The sequence below is a fragment of the Juglans regia genome, chromosome 10 (assembly GCF_001411555.2).
Source record: "Juglans regia cultivar Chandler chromosome 10, Walnut 2.0, whole genome shotgun sequence".
Lineage (NCBI taxonomy): Eukaryota > Viridiplantae > Streptophyta > Magnoliopsida > Fagales > Juglandaceae > Juglans > Juglans regia.
In genome coordinates, this window is record NC_049910.1 from 1,987,380 (window position 1) to 2,011,237 (window position 23,858).

General features: G+C 39.5%; 1 protein-coding gene across 1 annotated transcript; it reads left to right on the plus strand.

Moving 5' to 3' along the window:
* The first annotated feature begins 471 nt into the window (after positions 1-471).
* On the plus strand, positions 472-23,023 carry LOC108997085 (methyl-CpG-binding domain-containing protein 9-like). Its single transcript, XM_018973197.2, has 10 exons — positions 472-1,237; positions 10,013-10,730; positions 10,884-12,008; positions 12,125-12,817; positions 13,906-14,217; positions 16,046-16,381; positions 16,751-16,849; positions 17,144-17,572; positions 19,289-21,478; positions 21,750-23,023. Exons 1-10 carry the CDS (start codon positions 732-734, stop codon positions 22,050-22,052), a joined length of 6,711 nt encoding a protein of 2,236 aa, XP_018828742.1. The 5' UTR covers positions 472-731; the 3' UTR covers positions 22,053-23,023.
* Positions 23,024-23,858: the final 835 nt, after the last annotated feature.

Genomic DNA, 23,858 nt, shown 5'->3' on the forward strand with positions numbered 1-23,858 from the left:
GAAGGGAGATGCCTGCATTGTTTTCCTGAATATGTTTTTTCTTTCTATCCTCTTCGTTTATCCTCTCCTTATTTTTTTAATATAAAAATGTCATTTGACAAAACTCTACACCTAGGCAATTTGTACATGGTTTTGTATGCCAAATCGTTTGTAACTAAAAGAACTATTTGATATGAGATGAATTGAGATAAAAATTGAATGTTGAATAAAATATTATTAGAATATTATTTTTTTAATATTATTATTTTTTTAAAATTTGAAAAAATTCAATTATTTATTATATTTTGTATAAAAATTTTAAAAAATTATAATAAATAAATAATATAAAATGAGATTGAGTACTCTACAAACGCACCATATATAATTTTGATTGCATCCAATCCAAATAGAGTTTTGGTGCGAAGAGATTGTGAATATTTATTCATCGAAATAATAGCTGACGAGGAAGTGTGTCTCACTTGGTTGCATTACTCTAGTCTTTTACCCTTCCCGAACGGCAAACGATATCCAATTTCATCTGAATTGCTTCCAGACCCCCACACGAGTACTCCTCTGGTCCCATTCCTGTCTTTCGCTCCAGCTCCAAACTAAAACCCTTTTGGCATTTGCGCTCTCTCTCTCATCGGCCGTATGATCCGTACATTTACTGATATCTGAATCTCCAAGTGAGCAATGGCACGAGTGCCGAATCGGGACTCACCGACCTGCAACTCGGGGCGGAGACTCGGATAATGGAACTCGCCGATTCAAGCGGCGAACTCAAAGACCATACTTACTCCAACTCGAAGCCCTCTGAGGCTCGCTCTGGCCTTGGAATCGATCTCAATGAGATCCCCTCCCCTACTCTCGTCGAAACCCTACCCGATTCTCTGGATGTGGTCCGGGCTTACCACGACAACCCTCCGCCGCCTCCGGGGGGACCGGCGGGGCTCCCTGGAGAGGACGACGCGCGGGACCCCGGGGCGTGCGCCGCGTGCGGAAAGCCCGAGGTCAGTGGCCACGTGGTCGTTTGCGACGGCTGCGAGCGCGGCTTCCACTTGGCTTGTACCGGAATGCATTGCCGCCCGGCCCCGAACTTGGACGAATGGGTATGCACGGAATGCGAGTCCAGTGGGGTCAAGAGCAAACGCTGGCCCTTGGGCGTCAAGTCCAAGTGTATTTTGGATATGAACGCCTCTCCCCCCAGCGATATCGAAGGAGACTGCGACGGAGAAGGCATGGAGGTCCTGGATTTGAGGTATGGTGTTTTGTGCATTTTTAGTTTTAGTTTACTAGTTGAAAGTTTAAGGTTAATCGTGATTTTAAGCATTTTTAGTTTTAGTTTACTTGTTGAAAGTTTAAGGTTAATCGTGATTTTAAGTATATATCTGCTATAATTTTAGCTGAATGAAGTTGAAGTGGTGTAACTTTTGGTGCGAATGGTAAAGATGTAGTTTGAAAACTTTTTAATTGTGTTTAAATAAAAATAAAGGCAAATTTTCGAATACGAGTCATTATGTTACATATGAAGTAATGCATCACGTTCGCATGCTGGTACTTGGGTATTTTAGGTCACCAAGAGAGAGGGAGATAAGGAGAGCCAGAGTTAAACTCTGGCGAGACCTCCTAGACAACGTAGTGTACCTCCTAGACAACGTAGTGTATATATCGCAGCTGCAGAGCTGCAATGACATCTGCGATGTGGTGTTCTGTAGCATCAAACTATTGCATTACTGTGTATGTCTATTGCCGTCCAGTGTATGCCACCAATATGATTGTATGTGTCCATGAACTGCCATGCATTGCTTAAATGCTATTCATCTACCATGTATCAGTCAGAACTGAGTCAACTGACCTGTTCATGGCAAATCTCCGTAAGCTGCTTGCATTTTGGGTGAGTTATAGAGATTGCCAAAAGAGTTGGACAAGGTTTACTATATTTGTGGATTACAGCTTCTGCTGGCAAGCACACACCATCAAGCCTGGAATCCAACTAATGGTAATGCCATATTTCGAATTAACTTGGGCTAGATTAGTTTTGGCCTGTGGGCTTGTAATGTAGCTGAAGCAAAATAACAAAAGAAGAGTTGTCTTTTTTGTTTTTTTTTTTAATTTTTATTTTACAAGTAACAAGGCAAAGCCAAGCACACATGAAGTATACAAAAACTGAACCTATTACATGTCAGGAATGTGTCTTCTAATGGTCACCAACTATTGGAGTTGTAGAAAATAACGAACTTTTCTTATTCCAAGCAATCCATCATCCTTCATTAAATTGCCTTTAATTTATAATAGTATTGGAAGCTACTAGCAGAAGGACAAAATCTTCTTACGTGGAAAGTTGTCGACAAAATAAGGAAACAATCAGCAAACTTGCCGTCAAATTAAAATCTGACATTAAACAGTGCTATACATGGAAAATCGTGATGCCCCCGTGCTTCACAGTTGGTAAATGTCAATACATTCCAAATCTTCAGAAATCCTCAAAGTCTTCTAGAAAGTACTCAAAATCTGCTGCCACGTTTTTTGTGTCCTACATCAGCTTGCTATGGTAATGAAATTTATCAATTACTGATAAAAAAATATCAGCTTGCTATGGTAGTTCCTTGTTATTTTCTTGTGTCCATATTGGACTCTCCAGTTTTACACTTTTATGGTTCTGAACAAAGATTCCTCAGTAGTGAAACCCAACATTTTGTGAGGGGCAGGTGCCCTGTTGAGGGGATAGAACCTACTCCATCGAACTCTTTTCATCCGAGGGTGTCAGATTGAGTAATTCAAAAGCCATGGAGATCAAACATTTTGTTGGGATTACATGTGAGGGTTTTGAAGATGATTTTTTGGCGTTACTCATAGCTATTGAAGCTGGACATGCACAAGCTAAAGCTGTCCCTTCACTTGTCTTGGACAAAAAAAGAGAAAGAAAACTCAAGAGGCTTACGTGGGCTATGAATGATGAGGGAGGGGAGCGAAGCTCTTGCCGGGGGCATGGTAAGGGAAGGGCAATGATGGAAAGGGGGCTGAACGAGCAGGCCAAATGGCTCCAAGTCATAAACTTACTTCAACAATGGCAATGTGATATCATTTGTTTGCAAGAGACCAAGCTAGAACTAATTACAAGACAAATAATTCGTAGTTTGTGGAGAGGGCATCATGTTGGGTGGTCGTATCTACCTGCTAATGGTGCATCGGGTGGTGTTCTTATCATGTTTGATAAAGGGGTAGTGGAAAGAGTAGAGGGATGTGTGGGTGAATTCACTGTGGTGTGCTCCTTTGTAAATATAGAAGATGGGTTCCGATGGGCATTTGCAGGAGTCTACGACCCTAATATTGACTCAGAAGGAAGATTAATGTGGGAAGAATTGGCGGGACTCCTTAGTTGGTGGGAGCTACCAAGTTGTATAGGGGGAAACTTAAATGTATCTCGTTTCCCGAGTGAACGTCAAGTACACCCGCATCACTCCCACTATGAGGGAATTCTTTGACTTCATTTCAGAACAGGCACTTATGAATATCCCACTAACGGGAGGCTCGTATACTTGGTCCAACACTTAAAAGAACTCCCTTCTTGGTCGAGAATTGATTGATTTTTGTTAACTCCAGAATGAGAGTTACATTTTCCTAATGTAACTCAAAGACGACTACCTAGAATGTATTCTGACCAATTCCCTATCCTTTCGGACTGTGGAGGCTGAAGGTATTTTAAATTTGAAAATATGTAGCTTAAATCTGACGGTTTTGTAGACAGGGCCTGTCAATGATGGTCCTCTTATGAGTTCCAAGGATCTCGAAGCTTCATTCTGGCAAGAAAACTAAAAGCGCTGAAACATGACTTGAAGTTATGGAATGAACAAGTGTTTGGCAATATACTATTTCAGTGACGTTCCCTTATGGAGGAGTTACAGGGTTTGGAGGGTAAGGAGGAGGCAAAAATTCTCACTGAATCTGAAAAAGCTTGTAAGAGTCATGTAGTTACAGATCTTGAATGAGTATTATTGATGGAAGAGATCTCTTGGAGACAGAAATCTAGGGCTTTATGACTCAAGGAGGGAGATAGATGCACAAAGTTCTTTCATAGGGTGGCTGATTCGCATCGGAGGAACAGTCTCCAGAGGAACTTCGAACTCTATTTTTCAGCACTTTATTTCTATGGGCCATTACTTTAGATTTTAATAGCCTGAATTTTCATGACTTTTTAGTTTCCCTTACTTCGACTTAGATAAGTCTTATTTCTTGTATACCATCTTGTGTACTTAGGTTTTGCCTATCTTTATTAATATATTATTGATTACTTATATAAAAAAAAAAACTTTCATCTGAGGAACAACGCTATAGATACATTAATGGTTGATGGTGCAGTTTTTTCGGATTAGCCAAGTATTAAGGATCACATGGTACAGTACTATGAACATCTCCTATCCGAACAACAACCATGGAGACCATCAGTAGATGGGTTGACTTTCTCAGCTTTAGATCAATAGTGTGCAGGGTGGCTGGAGAGGCCTTTTGAAGAAGAAGAAGTATGCAAAGTCGTTCGTGGCATGACTAGTGATAAGGTCCCAGGCCTTGATGGTTTTACCATGGGCTTCTTCCAAACTTGTTGAGAAGTGATCAAGGGTGACCTTATGCGGCTATTTCAAGAGTTCCATTATTATGCTAGCTTCGAAAAAAGTCTAAATGCCACTATCTTAGCACTCATAAAAAGGTGGGGTCAGTGGATGTTCGTGACTATCGTCCTATTAGCCTTGTGACTGGGGTCTATAAGATTCTTTCCAAAGTGCTAGCTAACTGATTGAGTACGGTGATGGAGAAGTTAATCTCGAAGCCACAAAATGCATTTGTCAAAGCTAGAAAAATCCTAGACCTTGTTCTAATTGCAAATGAAGTGCTGGACGGACGTCTCTAATCTCCAGAACATGGGTTAATTTGTAAACTAGATATGGAAAAAGTCTATGATCATGTTAATGGGAAATTTCACACCTTTGCCTAACGGTGGAAGAAATTTCACACCTTTGCATTGCGTTCGATAAGGAAGCTACAGTTGCTGACAATCTGGACACCTCGTCCAACTTCACTCATTGGTTAGTGAGATTCACTAGAGCGGCGCAGATTTGGGAGTTGGGAGATATTGCCGACTTTTACAGTGCGCTACATGCGCTGAATCTCCATACTGATGGAGTGGATCGTATGCTTTGGTCATCCTCAGGGAACAAGAGCTTCTCAGTGCGTTCCTTTTACAAGGTATTATCGACACATCCCTCCAATGCATTCCTCTGGAAGTGCATATGGAGGACTAAGGTTCCCTTAAAAGTGGCTTTTTTTGTTTGGCTAGCATCCCACGGGAGTATTCTGACTATTGATAAGCTGAGAAGGCGCGACCTCTACCTAATAGATTGGTGCTTCATGTGCAAACACGACAGTGAGTCAGCGGATCATCTACTCCTTCATTGCGAAGTAGTTAAGGTTTTATGGGATGACATCTTCACAAGGCTAGGTACGCCATGGGTAATGCCTAGAAGGGTGATATAACTATTGGCATGTTGGAGAGGAATCCGGGGTAAGGGGCAGATCGCGGTTATTTGGAAGATAGTGCCTCTTTGTCTAATGTGGTGCACTTGGAATGAAAGGAATAGTCGCTATTTTGAGGAGGAGCGTTCATCGGAAGGGTTTAGGGACTTTTTTTTATCATACTTTATTACTTTTGGCTTCTTCTATTGTACTAAATGGCACTTCTTTCAATGATCTTTACGCTGTTTTCCACAGCTCTTAGCTTGTATCTAGGCTCTTTTGTATACCCCATGTGTACTCGGGCCTTGCCTATTCTCATGATTTAATATATTTCTTCTTGCTTATCAAAAAAAAAAGAAAAAGGAAATTTATTTACTTGCAAGATGCGGTTTTGGAGAGAGATGGATGAAATGGATAAAGTTTTGTATCTCAACCGCCCGCTTCTCTATCTTGGTGAATGGCTCAACGGCGGTCTTTTTTGACTCATCTCGTGGATTGAGACAAGGAGATCCGCTCTCTCCCTTACTCTTCCTATTCGTCATGGAAGCCCCCAGTAAGATGATTGTAGGTCTTCTGGAAGATGGTTTTCTCGACGGTTTCTCGGTGGGAAATGGTAACTTTGATTCTCTTAATATTTCTCATTTGTTGTTTGCTGACGACACTCTCCTATTCTGTGGAGCAAATCTTGGGCATATCCAATCTTTGTTTTGAAGTCGTTTTGGGTTTGAGAGTTAATCTTTCAAAGTCTGAAATGGTGCCAGTGGGGAATGTTCCCGAAGCGGCGGCTCTAGCCTCTCTCTTGGGATGTAAGGTTTCTTCTTTACCTCTTCAGTATCTTGGATACCATTGGGTGCTTCCTTCAAATCAAAGCAGATTTGGAATCCTGTGATTGAAAAGGTGGAGCGTAGGTTGGCATCTTGGAAGGTGTTGTATTTATCGAAAGATGGTAGGCTCACATTGATTAAAAGTACTCTCTCTAACCTCCCCACCTATTTTTTGTCTCTGTTCTCACTCCTAGCAAAGATTGCCAACCTTGAGAAGCTACAACGCGATTTCTTGTGGAGTGTTTTGGGGGACGAGTTCAAGTTCCATTTGGTCAATTGGACCATGGTGTGCATTCCATTTTCTGGGGGTGGATTGAGAATTCGTAACTTGACAAAGTTCAACCAAGCCTTATTGGGTAAATGATTGTGGCGGTACCAACAAGAAAGGGGGGCCTTGTGGAAGTATGTCATTGATGCACAGGTTGGGGAAGCATGGGGTGGTTGGTGCTTGAATGAGGTACGCAGCTCACATGGGGTAGGTTTGTGGAAAAACATTAGGAGGGGTTAGGAGACTTTCAGGAGACACACACATATTGTTGTGGGTGATGGCTCTCACGTCATATTTTGGCATGATAAATGGTGTGGTGAACGTTGTATCAAAGATACCTTCCCCGTCATATTTGAATTTGCACGAGTAAAGGATGCAACGATAGCGGTCCTTTTGACTTTTTCTAGTGGCTCCTCTCAATGGAATGTGGACTTCACTAGGGCAGCCCAAGATTGAGAGTTGGAGGTTATTTCAGACTGCTATGCAACTCTGTATTCCGTACGTATGGATAGGATGTTTTGGAGTCCTTCCAAGAAAGGTAAGTTCATGGTCAGATCATTTCACAAAGTTTTATCGAACCCAAGCAGGCTCTCATTCCCTTGGAAGAGCATCTGGTAAACTCCTTCAAAAGCAGTTTTTTTTGTTTGGACAGTAGCTTTGGACAAAATTCTCACCACAGATAATCTAAGAAGACATCGATTAATGGTATTGGACTGGTGTTACATGTGTAAGAAAGATGATGAATTAGTTGATCATTTGTTTCTACATTGCGAGGTGGCCAGGACCATGTGGGTTGATTTTTTTTTTTTTTTTTGATAAGTAAAAAATATTATATATCAAATGAGAAAGCAAGTACACTGAATGTATACAAGAAAACACCTTGTCCAAAATGACCCAAAAAGTCCCTAATGACCCAAAAAGCCCGTGAAAAGAACAACCCAAAACACACCAGACCGGTCCCCAACCTTTGTTTCTCGTAGAACTAAAACTGTACCCGAACACCCAACCCCAAACCCTTGATTCCCCGTCTTCACAATGTCCTCCCTTTAGACTTCCCTCTAGTTGAGCTACCACTCTTAACGTCGTAGTTGATTGCCCAAAAAAGACGTTGTAACTCCCTGCTTTTCTTGAAACTTTTGGTTTCAAAGGCGTGGCTTGCCCCAATCACAGTGATGAGTTCATTGAATTGGTTTTCACATCCTCCATGTGAAATTCTCACAAACTGCTGAATCTCGTTAACTTTAGGCAAAATCCAGTCCGCTATTGGTGGAAGAGACACCAGGGGAGCAACGTTATCCCCCGACACAGTATCCAATTGTACTCCCGACTCTAGACATTCATCTACACGAGGCACCAACGCCAAATACTTTGGTTCTCCAGCAACTCTATTGGTTCACTCCAATGGTATCATGGTCCCTATTGGAGATTCTGGGATGACAGCAAGTCCCTTCACCTCTGGGGTTCCTACATTTCCCTTAGACCTTGGCACACTATTTTCCTTCAACTCTGACGAGGGAGCTTCGGGGACCAAGGGTATAGTACCGACTATTGGTCTATCCTGTGTTACATGAGGCGAATGACATTACATTACTGATGTCTCTACGCCGATACCCGATATAGACCCTGCTTCAAACAACCTAGATTTCCTTTTGATCCTCCATACTCTCTAGATCTAGAAATAGGGGCAGAGCCAAATCCGATCTTCCATTTTCCTTTAACTGGGTTTAAATGATTCGGACCTATCTTGTTTCTTACAACCCTGTTGCCTCCAACTAAAAGCCGGTCTATTTTTTTATGGGCTGATTTTTTTACAAGACTTGGTTTATAATGGGTCATGCTCGGCAAATTGGTGGACTTTTTAGCATGTTGGAGAGGCCTTTGAGGAAATTCACAAGTTGCAGGAATATGGAAAATGGTCCCCATATGTATGTGTCGGCGTATTTGGCGGGAGCTAAATGATAGAAGCTTCGAAAACCAAGAGAGAACAATAGAAGAGCTAAAAGTTTTTTTCTTTAAAACATTGTTTTCTTGGGTGGGAGCTATTGTTTGTAATGGACTTAATGTCCATGACTTTCTTCTCTCAGTTGTAAATTATAGCTAGGTATTTCTCATGTATACTCCCTGTGTACTTGGGCTTTGCCTATTATTATGAATAAAACTTCTTGATTACTTATCGAAAAAATGGTTTCTATTCAATGATTAAATCATTTATGAGAATTGTCATGGTTTCTATTCAATGAATAATTCATTTATGTGAGAATTGTCAGCAAAAAATGCTCATGAGGATTTTGTAATGCTCCCCTGTTTAAGGTTAGATGTTGAATCCTTGTGTGATGTGGAAATTTATCTCCCTTTCTCCTTACAATTTAATTTTCTTGCATTTCTTTTTTTATCAAATTCTAGGCTTAGCTCCCAAAATAACTCAAGAATATGCTAACATTATTCTTAGAGTGTTCTCAGCTCGGAAGTGACCCAAACCATAAGTTTGTCTCTTTTTATAGCTCCAAACCCTACCCTTCCCTTTCATCCTTATAAACCATATAGTTTATTTTTAAGGTTTAGAAACCCTATAGTCACACACACACACACATATATATTACATAGGATTCTAAGGATAAACTATATGGTTTCTAAAATAAACTATATGGTTTCTAAGTGACTAGATCTCGTGTGCTTTCTAAAGTAGCTTTCTTCGTTTGGACTGCTGCTCTTGGGAAGATCTTGACCACGGACAACTTGAGGAAGATGGGACTCATTGTGATGGATTGGTGCTACTTGTGTAAAAAGTAAGGAGAATCGGTGGATAACTTATTATTGCATTGTGAGGCGACAAGGGTGTTGTGAGATGAGATCTTTAGAAGAGTTGACGTCGCTTGGGTAATGTCTCTAAGGGTGGTTGATTTGCTGGCTGGTTGGGCGGAGATTCAAGGCTGTCATCAAGTGGCAACAGTGTGGAAGATGATTTCGCTGTGTGTTATGTGGTGCATTTGGGCGGAACGGAATGAGTGTTGCTTTGAAGATAGGGACCGCACAATGGTGGAGCTTCAGAATTTTTTTATACACACTCTAATGCCTTGGTTTTCTGCTGTTGTACTTAATGGGAACAATGCTCATAATTTTCTGTCCTTAATTTCTCGTTCCTAGAATGTAATTAGGTGTCCTTTTGTATACTTCCTGCGTACATGGGCTATGCCTTTTTCATTCATATCAATGAAATCTACCTCTTATAAAAAAATGTTTATAAAAAATGTTTGGTTGGGGGTGAGGTAGGGTAGACCTTAACCATCATGCTGTTTTTTCAGATGCAAATTTATCTTATTTTGTAATTAATGGTTTCCAACACATGTTTCATGCTTGCTTATTTGTTAACAATTTGAGTGAATACTTGAAATGTATTTGCCATAATTACTAGTTACATTGATTTTGGTTTTAGAAAACAAGCTCCAGGTGATAATCCTTTTGGTGGCAATCCATTTGGTGCTCCAGTGACCTCTAACATTTTGTACGCGGGAAATGGCTTTGGCGTTCAAAAAGCTTCTGGGATTTTGAGACACACTGTCAAACTGGGTTTTGATGATATTCTACATCATCCGAAGGTTTTGACTAGAAGACTTGAAGTGGTGGATTTGGATTCCCGATTAGGAATGCGTACGAGTAGTAATAATACAGCTGTTAGGCTACCATCTCGGAATCCAAGTGAGATATTTTTGCAGGCTCTTGGAGATTTTGTATCTGAAAGCCATGGTGCATTGGAGGAAGGTTGGCATGTGGAATTTAGACAATCAGTGGTCAATTGTGAACTCTATCCAGTTTACTGTGCCCCAGATGGGAAGATATTTGATTCCGTTTATGAAGTTGCTTGTTATCTTGGATTGATGTCTAACATCAATTCTATGGAGCTTGAAGCAAGAAGTGAGGGGTCTCAGTCAATATCAGGAAAGTCTCATCTGTCTAGGAAAAGAAAGCCATCAAGATTTTCAACTGCAAATGGTTCTGCTGAAAATAAGAAAATTTTGATCAGCAATAATTGCAAAGAGATCTCGTCCAATGGCCTGACCATGGAAGTCTGTGCAAGTACAGTTGGTAATAATGTAAACATTACAGAAGTTGGGACAGCAGTGAATACCGACCCTGGATTTCAGCAGTGTAATGTAAGTTTACATGCTATTGAATTAGTTTTTCTTTTCCCTGATTAAACGACGATAAGTAAGCCATTCTTTTCAATTTAACTTATTGCTTTAAGGATGTGACAAGTTTCAGCTATCTTATATTGCCTCATTCTCGTGCATGTTTTACACTTTCAGAATTGGCTTCCTGTGCAGTTCGAAGATTTCTTTGTTCTTGCTCTGGGAGAAGTTGATGCTAGGCCATCTTATCATAATGTTAGCCAGATCTGGCCTGTAGGTTATAGATCCTGTTGGCATGATAAGATTACTGGTTCTCTTTTTATGTGTGAAGTGGCAGATGGTGGTGAATCTGGACCTATCTTTAGGATCAAAAGATGTTCATGCTCGTCATTGCCCATTCCATATGGGGTAACTGTCCTTTGTAGTTCAAACAATTTTGTTGGTCAAGCTAATGAAAAAGGTGATGACAGTACTTCTCATGATATGGATTGTGATTATGATGGCAGCATTCAGATGATTCTCTCAGAATCGTGCCCGCCTTTGGAGAATGATGTTTTGTCCTGTCTTTGGAGATGTTCAGATGGAGCCTGTGATGTTCAGACACCAAACAGATTACAGGTTGAAGCTAGTTTAATCGATGACAAATCTGGATCTATTTTATCTGGTGAATTGAGTTTGAGAGATGAAATTGGTGAGATTTCAGCAGAAGATCGATCGTTGTCTTCTGCATGGAGGATTGTGTCTAGAAAATTCATTACTACTTGTTCTGAAATCTGTAGACAGAAAGGCACCTTAAAGTTATTCTGCAAGCATGCTGAAAATGAAATAGGAATACCTAATTGTGATGCAACTACTAACACAAACAAAATGAATTTGACTTCACTAGCTAAATTTTGTGGCCAACCGAGCTCTTTCACTATCCCATCAGTCTTTCAGAGTGACAAGGAGCTGGACACTCCACTTGAGGTACTGGAGAAATGGTTGGAGCATGATAGATTTGGATTAAATGCAGAATTTGTGCAGGAAATCATAGAACAGCTTCCAGGGGTACACGCCTGTTTGCATTATGAATTTCTGACTAATAGAGGTAATTCTTCTACATCATTAACTGTTGGAAATGGTCTCCTCATGGTTAAATTGAAAGGTAGAGTGCATCATATTGAAGATGAAGAATTAGATGGTTTATTTAGGAAATCCAAAAAGGCCAGGCTGGTTGAAAACCCTGTCATGTATGATCCTCCTCCACCTGGTAAGCCATTGTGCTTGAGGATTCCTTCTGAACTTGTTGGTGACGTTTATCAGGTATGTCCATGCAACTTGCAAGTATAACAATCGATTTAAATATTATAATTGTGCTTTCAGACACATGATTTACCAGCTACTACACAAGGCCTTACTGATTGTCTGTTATTATCCAGGCATGGGAGTTACTATGGCGTTTTCATGAAATATTGAGTCTAAAAGAGCCTTTATCGCCAGAAGAACTTGAAGAAGAACTCATCAACCCATGGTCAGGTGGTGAAAATCTTCTAGAAAAATTTGGAAAGGAGAACCAGGGGAGTCAAGGTGTACATTCAGATAGAATTGATCGTACAGGTGGATTAATCTTATCCCCAAGTTGTGAATCTGGTCCAGCCCTAGAAGGGGAAAGCTCACATGAGTTTATACGAATGGAAACTGGAGAAAAGATGGAAGCAACTCAAGCTAAATATGCATCTTTTACTTACAGTAGATGCTCTGGTGTAACTTTGACGAAGACTCACAAGTCACTGCTAAGAGTGCTGGTAGGTGAGCTGCAATCCAAGTCTGCAGCACTACTAGATCTGAATTTTGATTCTGGAGAGCCGAAATCAAGACGGGGAAGGAAGAAAGATGTGGATAGTGGTATTCTGGCAAAAAGAACTGAGATCAATATGCTCCCTATTAATGAACTAACTTGGCCAGAATTAGCTCGAAGATACATTTTGGCTGTCTTATCCATGGATGGTAATCTCGATTCTGCTGAGATTATGGCTCGCGAAAGTGGTAAAGTCTTTCGCTGCTTGCAAGGTGATGGTGGGGTGCTTTGTGGCTCACTTACTGGAGTGGCTGGGATGGAAGCTGATGCTCTTGTAAGTCTCTTAGTATTCTATGGTCTCTATTATTCTCCGAGTCTTTCTAAGCAATACTAAATTACCTTAACCTCATTGAAAAGGTACTTTCTTGGGATTGTAATTTGCATGGCCTCGATGTGTCATAGTTACACGAATGTTGATTGCTACACGTTTTTAAGTAAATTTTGAGGACAGTTGCCTTCAATTTTTTTTCATTCTGGAGAAATCAAATCTGCCCTGGCTATGAACTGTATACACTTGTTAGGATTAGCATGATTTCCAGTAATTTTCTTTCTTCTTTTATGGGGTTCTGATCTATTCTTGTTGCCATATGGATCTTCCAAAATTGCTGCCATGACAACCGAGGAAATGATTGAGATATCTGAGAGCATGTTGACTTTTTTATGGACTCTCTGCTGTATGATCCGTTGGGAACTTTCTCATTTGTGCAGTGTTACTGCATTCATGTTTCCCATGATTGTGGTTGTCTTATAAGCAGTTTTTTTTATGGTAAACAAGAATTTTATTGATGAGATAAATAGGCGTAGCCCAAGTACACAGGCCATAGAAACTTTTTAGCATAAAAAAAACTTGCTAAATGAATAATGTTTTACACATTTATCTTGTAGATTTTATGTGGCGGTTCTTTCATTTTCTCAAATCCTTAAAGTTCATTTGGATGATTCTTGATTTGTGAGACGAGCTTCACTTTAAAATTAAAAATCTTTTGGTGAGTTCTTTCTATTCTCCAATATATTTTCGTATGGTTCTTGGTCTTGTTATTTTTTTTCAAGTAACTTCACTAGAGAAACATGGTCTCTTTAATGCATGTTAAGTTCATTGACTAAACCTGATATATTACTGTGACTTCCCTGCTGTGTGTGCTTCTTCCTCTGTAATGTTAGTGGAATAGATATTTTAATTTAGGGCATTCCCTTATATGTATGTTCAACATTCTTATGCTAGAGTATCTTGGTTCAGATTTCTGATTTATACTAATTGCACATTTTCCAGTGTCTCTGGTTGTTGCTATAACTATGCTGCTGTTGAAAAAGAAAAAGAAAATCAGGATGCATGCTCTAATGCATTTCTTCTTTAACCTCCAGTTGCTTGCAGAGGCTACAAAGAAAATTTTTGCTTCTTTGAACAGAGGAAAAGACATTCTTATCATAGAAGATGAAGGGTCTGACGCAGATGCAACTGGTGGTGCTGAAAAGAATAATGTGAACGATGGTAACATCCCAGAGTGGGCGAAGGTGCTGGAACCGGTTAGAAAATTACCCACAAATGTGGGAACACGAATTAGAAAATGTGTTTATGATGCTTTGGAGAAAGCTCCGCCAGAGTGGGCAAAAAACATATTGCAACATTCAATCAGTAAGGAAGTGTATAAGGGCAATGCCTCTGGGCCTACGAAGGTGCTATTTATAGTAACTTGTTTTCTGTACTTGTGAAACCTATCTAGTTGTTAGGACCATAAGCAAAGTGTATCTTTAATTTGCATCCAATCGCTCTTGACTCTCGAGGTTTGTCTTCTTTTTCTATTGGCTGGTAAAATAGGCAGGATCTGTCTGTCCATTGAAGTTAAAAAGACGGTTCATGTCTGCAGAACTTTAGTTATCTGTTCCTTTTTTCCTCTATGCTTAATGTAGTGTCTATGGCTAGAAAGGAATGAGCATTGTTTTGATGACAAAGAATGCTTTTTGGGAGAAATTTTTTTTTTATAGGTAAATGCTCGTTGGGAGAACTTACAGATTTTTTCTTTCAAACTGTCTTTGGGCAAAAATTCATGTATTGAATGGGGATATATTAAATGTTTCTCTTTCAGACTTTACTAGTTCCTAGTTCATAGCTTGTATTTAGGTGTTTCCTCTTATATACTTCCTGTATACTCGGGCTATGCCTATCTACTTGCATTAATAAAATCTCTTATTACTTATCAAAAAAAAAATTATCTGTTCCTTTAAATGATTATAAATAAGTCCTAAATCTTTTAAGGAAAATGCCCCCAATTTATACCACTCACTTTGCCCCCTCGACGTGGCACCACATTGTGGTGCCACGTGGCTTATTAAAAAAAAAAATTAAAAATATATATTTAGAACAAAATGATGCCCGAAAGCACAAAAAGAGGAAGACTAAAATCCTCGATGATCTCTACCCTTTTATGTTTGTGTTTTTAATTTTTTAATAATGTGGTGCCACGGCAAGGGGCAAAGTGAGTGGTATAAATTAGGTGGCATAGTAGCATTGTCCATCTTTTAAATCAGACCTTGAATGGTAACATTTTAAGATGCATTACCTTATATGAGGGGATGGAATAGTATAGGGAATGTGCCGTCCTTAAATCTTAAGAATTTGAAGAAAACGTGCAAATTCTGGATCTGCTTCATCCTGTTATTTTAGCTGCCATTTTCTCCCTCTTCGTGATGATTTGATAGATTGTAAGAGGTTGTAATTATAGATATTGATTTGGGTTAATGCAAAGACTTTAGTTTGAAGTAAATTAACAGTATGGGTTCTCGAACATTTCTTCAGGGTCTTAGTATGTTATTACCACCTATTAGGTACTTGCTTGTAGTAGTAGTTGTTGTTGTTGTTATTTACGGGAAATATAGGTTTCGTTTGTACTTTTTTCTCATTCTGATCTCAAAATGTTAAAGCAAAGATATTAATGTCTTCTCTCTCTCTTCAATTGAATGTTCCTTGTAAATAGCACTGTCAAAAACTGAGCTAACCTACAAAGCTGACCCAGGCTGAAGAATCCATTTTCTCTACTCAATGCTAATTGTTTTTGTTGGTTGGTCTACTGGTTGAAGTGATACTAATATGTATAAATAGATTGGCTTGGGGTTGGAGGCTGGGTTCAATGGGTCATATTGTCCTTTGGTGATCAAGGAAACTTGAAAATGCTAGTGAACACGTTAGCAGAATTTGTTTTGTACTTAAGTATTTGGCTTTGCTTTTTTATTTTGCATGTTTCCTTTCTTGAACTTTCAAGGTAATTATTTTGATCTGATCCAAGACTGTTTTTGAAAAACCCATGAGAATAAAGTTCAACTATGTGCATTGCAAAGGTTGCATTTTTTAGCTATTTTTTGAAATGCCCTCTTTGAATCGTTTGTCTCCCTCTGTTCTTTACCATGTAACTAGTTGATTTTGGCACTTTTTTTTTAATTTAATTTAATTTATTACGTCTCATTAAGAATGATTCTATATTGAATGCCGTCTTGTTATTGTGCACAGAAAGCTGTTCTTTCAGTGCTAGCTGATGTGTGTGGTGATAAAGTGCAACAAAAGTCGGTAAAGGGAATAAAACGGAAGACTGTTGTTTCTATATCTGACATTATTATGAAACGTTGTCGTATTGTATTACGTCGTGCTGCTGCTGCTGATAATGCAAAAGTTTTCTGCAATCTGCTGGGGAGAAAACCAATAAATTCAAGTGATAATGATGACGATGGTTTTATTGGATCTCCAGCCATGGTATCTCGTCCTTTGGACTTTAGGACCATTGATTTGAGGTTGGCAACTGAAGCCTATGGTGGATCTCAGGATGCTTTTCTTGAGGATGTTCGGGAGGTCTGTTTTTTTTTTTTAATAATAAAAAATGATTTGGAGCCAAACCACTTCTCCATATTTTCCCCCTTCTACTTTGTAAAGATTCTTTCCATTAAATTCCTTTAGATGGGTGGATATTGATTAACCTTCTTATCTGCTTAGTTTTAGGGTATATTTGTGTGGGTTAACAAAATGGAATACAATCAATAATCTGATATCAGTTCAGATTGGCCATTAAATCTATGTGTGGTAGATGAGGTCTCACGTGTTTACATGTGAGAAGTTATATCTGATTTCTCATCATTGTGGTTATTCAGGTTCTAGCTTTCACTTAGAGACATGGTTTGGTTTATTGACCTTTAGTTTGATAATGAAACTTTCACCTTGCAGTTATGGAACAACGTCCGAACTGCTTATGGAGATCAACCTGATTTTGTTGATTTGGCTGAGACATTATCTCAGAATTTTGAAGTATTATATGAAAAGGAGGTTTGTAACCTCTCTCCATCTCTCTTTTTTTATGGAGGTTGTTTTGGTACATTTAAGTCACTATGTGCTTCACAACTTTATTGATTAGTTATACATGAATGGTGCCTTTTCAATCATATAGAATATTAAAAAACAGAGGAGTTTGTGTATGATTCTATAGAAGGAAATTTAGTTATACAATTGATCTGGTATTGATTTCAAACTTTTATCTCTCTGTTCATGTGGTTTACCACGCCAATCTTCTTCATATTAATTTAGAACCTGTGTTGAGATTTTGTAGTTCTGTTGTTGCAGGTTGCCACTGTTATCCAGAAGTTTGCAGAGTACACTAAATTGGAAAGCTTTAATGCTGAAACAAGAAAGGAAATAGATGAGTTTCTTGCTTCTGCTACTGTGATTCCCAAAGCCCCCTGGGATGAGGGAGTTTGCAAAGTTTGTGGCATTGATAGAGATGATGACAGCGTCTTATTATGTGACACTTGTGATGCTGAGTATCATACTTATTGCTTGAATCCTCCACTTGCAAGGATTCCTGAAGGAAACTGGTACTGCCCTTCTTGTGCTGGTAAACACATCATTCAAAATCCATCTGAACGCATTCAGGTCATCGACCAACAGAGTAAAAGGCATCAGGGAGAAGTTAGTCGTGTTTACCTGGAAGCCCTTACACATATATCCTCTGCAATGGAAGAGAGAGAGTATTGGGATTTCAGTGTAGATGAGGTTTGTCCATGGAACCCTACTTTAATATTGGCTTGTTACTTTCTTTTATGAGTGAAATGTTGGCTTGTTGCTATGGTTGATATTGATTAGTTCTATGGAAGTTTCTACGAGTTTATGTCATTTTGGCCATTAGCTGGCAGATTGTTGTTTGTTATTTACTCATATTTTTATCCAAGCTAATTCAAATTGGAAATAACATCATGGCAATGATGTTATGATGCTCTGTCCATTTTCCTCTCTCTCACGCTCTGCTTTATACTTCCTTTCCTCTGCTTCTATTTGGGTTGGATATGCGCAATATTTCTTTTACTTATCTTCTCTGCATCTTCCCAGTATACTTATATCTTGTTGTATGCTTCTATGTAATGGAGAGAGTGCATCTCTAGTATATTTGAGATTTCCTACACGTGAATAGGTTAATTAATGCTGCACTTTGAAGTTCTTATAAAACTAAATACCATCATATCTTTGATTCAGGGATGGTGCTGTCTCACAGTATATTTGTATTTGACTTCAAAATAGCTTCCTTTTAATAGCTTGCGTCTATCAATGACGACATAATTGCATGCACGCTGAACAGTGACAAAAGTAAGAGCGTGGCAATCATTGAACAAAATACTGTAGTTGAGTTGTCTAAGAATGGCCAAGCAAAAATTGTAGCTCTAGGGAGCTTTAGTAGCCAATTGAAATGATTATCGATTGATTTATTATTATTGTTTTTGTAATACATCAAATATAGTTATAAGCAATAAGAGCACGACCCAAGTGCACAAGGAGTGTACAAGAGAGACACCTATGCAGAAAAAGTAGAGATCCTGAAAATCATGAAAGCTAGAGGATGAAAAACAAGTCAGGACAACCATCCAATGGTAAAGAGTATTGAAAAAGAAAGGCTAAAACCCACCATTGTATTCTCTTTATCTTCAAAATCTCAATTATCTCTCTCTCTCTCTTCAGATAAAGCAAGAGGGAATCAGTTTCCTCGAACATTCATTTTGCGGACTATAAAACTTTCTTTCCAGCATGCAAAGAGATCCACCATAATTCAAGATATGACTCAATCTATCCTGAAGAGACAAAATATCACCTTTCATAAGGTGCTAGCTGTCTCACAATGAAGATGATCAACGTTTTCTCCATGCTTCTACACCAATTAACTACAATAACATACAGCCTTCTCAAGTTGTCCAAAGTGAGAAATGTTTCCAGCACTACAGTCCTTGAAAAAAAAAAAAAAACTCCCATGGGTGCCTTGCCATGCCAAATACTCGGTGGAAAAGAAATATGGGAAATCAAGCATCATAGAATGACCTTAATTCAAACATGCCATTCTTTAATGGTGCCAACATGGCTTGTCTTCACCCCCCTCATATTAGCCTGGTGGAGTATAACCAATCAAAAAACTCCCATGCGTCCCAGTCTTACATATGCTAACTTTTGTTCCTGCCACGAGATTGTGAAAAACCTCTACACATTGTGCAGGAAATCATCTTACATGCACGATATATGCCACCGATATTTGCTTTTCCAGAAAAATGTTAGAAATAAATGATATTGCCGAAATGGAAAACCACATTGATGGTGTCAAGATAAAAACAACTTATAATTTATGAGCCTTTATATATTTTCAAGATATGATTTAGAACCTGTGTTGCTTTCATTCTCAACTGGTTCTCATGGTCCTTTAACAATAGCTCTCCTTTGTCTTGATTGCAGAGAGTATTCCTGCTCAAATTTTTGTGTGATGAGTTGCTTAACTCAGCTCTTATTCGTCAACACCTTGAGCAGTGTGCTGAGTCATCATCTGAATTGCAGCAGAAATTTCGTGCACTCTCTGTAGAATTGAAGAATCTTAAGGCCAAGGAAGAAAACTTGGCTGCACGAGCTGCAAGGGCTGACAGCACAAATAATGTTGTTGGAGAAGTTAGTATGAAGGAAGGTGGTGCTAACACACTTGCAAATGGTTTTGATAAACGTCCATCTGTATCTAGTTCTGACAATAACATCCAAATCATGAATCCATTAGATGCTCGAGGTCATTCAAAAGATGTTCATGGTCCTGTAGATGACAGAAAAGCACCTGGAAATCTTTTCTCCCGCGTGGTTTCTCAAGAGACTGACAAATCCATTAGACCAAATGGGTTGCCTGCGTCACATTCTTTATCCCAGGAACTTGATGGCTTTGTTGGAGAAATCCATTTTCATGATAGCCCACAAGAATATGAGAGAAGAGACAATACTTTGCCTCCGTCAGATCAGCAAGGACATTTTACTCCTAACATGGTGAGCGTTCACCAAGCTCAACATGCCCCTGTTGCTGCGAATGAGTCACAAGCCTACTACATTGAGTTGAACTCTGTTAAGAATGATGTTTCACTTCTGCAGGACTCAATTACTGGTATAGAGTCACAGCTTTTGAGGCTATCTGTTAGGAGGGAATTTTTGGGAAGTGATTCTTCGGGTCGGCTATATTGGGCTTCAGCCACACTGAGTGGACATCCAAGGGTTATTGTTTGTGGTAGTATTGTGCCGCACGAAAGAAAAATTATGTATCATGGAGGCCTCATGGACAAGAATTTTGTCATGCAGAGTTCTGCTTTGTTTGGCTTAGATACTTGTTTGAATTTAGAGGGATCAAAAGCTTGCTGTCCATTCCCATATGAGCTGAACGATGCTATGGCCCTTTGTTCATCATGGGCTTGTTATGAAAGTGATGCAGAAATTGATGAACTGATTGGTTGGTTGAAGGATAATGACCCCAAGGGAAGAGAACTGAAAGAGTCCATTTTCCTGTGGCATAAGCTGAGATTCCAGGCCTCTTGGAAAAACGAAAAGCAAGGGCAGGATGAGCCTGAAATGGTTTTGTCATCGAGCAGAAATAGTGATATAGCTGGATCTTCAAATGGTCTTGTTACCAAGGCAGCCAAATTGCTTGAGACGAGGTACGGTCCATTCCTTGAGTTGGAAACAACTGAAATTTTGAAGAAGCGTGGTAAGAAAGCAAGAGTAGCCAATGATGAGAAGATGTACAGGTGTGATTGCTTAGAACCCATTTGGCCTACTAGGCACCATTGCTACTCTTGCCACAGAACCTTTTCCACTGATGTGAAACTTGCGGAGCACAATGATGGCAGGTGCAGTTCAGGTGCACCAGTCTCTGAGAAGAGCAAGGAAACGGTTGATATAAAGAAGGGCAAAGGAAATCCAAGATGCGAGGTTGTTCGAGAAGAGTTCATACGGGAAATGGATGTTTTAGAAACTTCAAAAGGTGGAGGTTCTCAGCTCAGCTCGAGGTTGATTAAATATCAGAATGGACTGGTATGCCCGTATAACTTTGATGAGATCTGTTCCAAGTTTTTGACACAGGATTCGAACAAGGACTTGGTGCGGGAGATAGGACTTATTGGTTCAAGCGGAATCCCATCTTTTGTCGAATCCAAATCTCCCTACCTGGGTGATTCTGTGTTGCTAATGTTAAGTCCTCAGAAAGACGTGGGTGGTCCAGTTGATGGGCCCAACCCTACTGAATGGCCAGTTACACTGGGAAATACTAGTAGAACAAATGCAGGCCATAACAGTGGACGTGACAATTCTCCCAGAAGATCTGCTGCAACTGAAGACAGTCAAGTGCTAAAAAATAATAAGCCAGCTCTCGGATATTTGGAAAAAAGATCCTTTTTAGATGGCCATTCTTCAGATATAGGTGTCAATTGCTGCTGTGTGGTCCCCGTGGCTTCATTGAGGCCATTAGTAGGTAAGGTTTTGGAGATTTTAAGGCGACTCAAGATCAACTTACTTGATATGGATGCTGCACTCCCTGAAGAAGCTCTGAGACCATCAAAGTCACATGTGGAGAGGAGATGGGCCTGGCGTGCATTCATTAAATCTGCTGGTACAATATATGAGGTCAGTCACGTCTCTTGGTTCTACTTGGGGAAGTTTGTGCATTGAAGTATCAATGTCAAATCACATTTTGTAGTGCTTCATGATTGGTAGTGCATCGATACTGTTTACCAGTCTCATCTCTTGGTTTTCCTTGGGGATCATCAATGAAATGGAATTTACAAATTTAAAAATGAACATGGTAGTTATGCTATATAATCTACAATGTGGTCTACTGCCACTTTACCCCATATTTTTTAAAGTTAAAAAGTAAAATCTCATTGGTTGTTTTCAGATGGTTCAAGCAACAATCATATTGGAGGACATGATTAAGACAGGATACTTAAGGAATGAGTGGTGGTATTGGTCTTCACTCTCAGCTGCTGCAAAGACTTCTACTCTCTCATCCCTTGCCTTACGTATATACTCCCTTGATGCTGCTGTCATATATGAGAAGATCCCATCCAGTTTAGATCAGAGTGACAAATTGGAACCTAGCAGCATACCAGATCTGAACCCACTTCCAAGCTTGGCTTTAGCGGAGAAATCCAAGGTCACCAGGAAGTCTAACAAGAAGAGAAAGGAGCCAGATGGTTAAGCTTGGGACGCACGGTTATTTATTTCCCAAGTAATTCGGTCCAGACAAATTTGATCCTGGGTGAAGCACCAGCGGGCATGTGCCTTGTAGTTGATGATCAGAGAAGCACATTGTGGGTCATATCGGGTCAGATAAGTTGTGGGAACCTATTTGGAAGGCGGCTGATGCAAATCTTATGCGTGTACATAAGAGGTAAAGCTGACTTGCTAACTCGGATGCTCGGTTGGGAAGCAGAGTTTGCATGAGCATCTGCTCGGAGGACTGGAGGATAGAGTGATAATGTATCAGAATTCATCCAATTTTGGATTGATTCCGCTGCAGCTTTCAGGTTTATTGCTCGGAAAGAGAGAATATTTGGAAGGATAATTTTCTCACAGAGAGCGAGGTCCATATACATATAATACAGGGAATTCATGTAAAACAAGCAAAAAGGGAAAAACAAAACGAAATTAGAAAGAGTCGAAGTTGAGCAGGTGTAGTCATATTCCATTCTTTATTCATCATTCTGTGCCCCACCGTGCTTTTGTTGTTTTGGAATTAAATGAGGTTTTGATGGAGAAACTGCCTATAAAAATTAAAAGATCGCCACTAACTGGACATTTCATCGAAAAATTTGGTTGACCAAGCAGCTGACGTGTTCCGGATTAACCATAAAGTCAAAATGGGCCATTGACTATGTGTAAGTTATAAGACCTCCATTAAAGAGAGCTTCTGTGATATGTGTCAACCTGTTTGCATGGATGAGACTCCTGGAAAATAGTCCCCAGAAGTGCTTATACTGATTCGGAAGGCAGGGGTCATTGATTCGTGTTTCAATGTTCTAGAGATCCAACTAGGCTTGGATTAGTTCTTAAATTGAACACAAGTGTATAGGTCATGGCTCGCCGAAGTCCGACTCATTGTTTATGGAAGGCTTGTCAAATGAACATTGTTGAGACAAAAATGTCAAGTTTTTTTTTTTTTTATTATTATTTTTTTGTTCTTTTAAAAAGGAAGATACATCTATCGAGTGAGATGTTAGGACAAGACAAACAAAGATTTAAAAAGAGAAAAAAAAAAAAAAGGTGATTGGGGATGGTGGTGGTGGTGGTTGTGGTGGTGGGGGGAAGAATTTATTCTGGAAAAGTAAAATAGCAAGTTGGAGGTGGGTTTGTGTCTTAGTGACAGGGGGTTGCATCCCTTCACATGGAAGTGTCCTGTTGAGGCGTCAGATGGAAGTGTCCACATTGAGCACATAATTCGTACCAAGGCCTTTGTTCCCATCAAAAGTGAAAAGTCTTTTAGAGAAATATCCACAAGCTTCCATTTTCTGAATGCGATTATCCAATGTCAGTTGTCTGATCTCCTGTCCTCACACTTCCATCTTTTGTTGCGGAAGCATCTGTATCTGAGGCTGGACTCCAAGAAGAAAATTAGAATCTGCATGCCTTAGAGAGTATTTTTTCTGCCTTTCCAAGGATATCGTAAGATGGTGGAAATAGTGTTGGGATTTTGGATGTCTCTATTTCAAATGCATATTGGGCCACTTTGACATCACATCAATGAAATCAAATCTTAAACAATCCACATATATATATATATATATATATATGTTAATTGTTAGGATGACATGTTGTGACCGTCGATATTGGGGCTGATGTTGGTTGACAAGGAGACTCAGCACCACTCGGAGTATGTCTGTCACTGTGAGTAACATTGCTGATCTCCTCCACAGTTCTTGCACACTAAAAGTAACAGGGAACTATGGAAGAAACCCAACTTCCATACCACCTTTATCAGTGCAAAGCAAAGACCCTCGGACACAGC

Excerpts from the sequence above, each read along its gene's own strand:
- LOC108997085 (XM_018973197.2), top strand. The coding sequence starts at position 732 with ATGGAACTCGCCGATTCAAGCGGCGAACTCAAAGACCATACTTACTCC. Across the intron at positions 14,218-16,045 it reads ATGCCTCTGGGCCTACGAAG|AAAGCTGTTCTTTCAGTGCT; the intron begins GTGCTATTTATA and ends TATTGTGCACAG. Across the intron at positions 16,382-16,750 it reads TTCTTGAGGATGTTCGGGAG|TTATGGAACAACGTCCGAAC; the intron begins GTCTGTTTTTTT and ends TTCACCTTGCAG.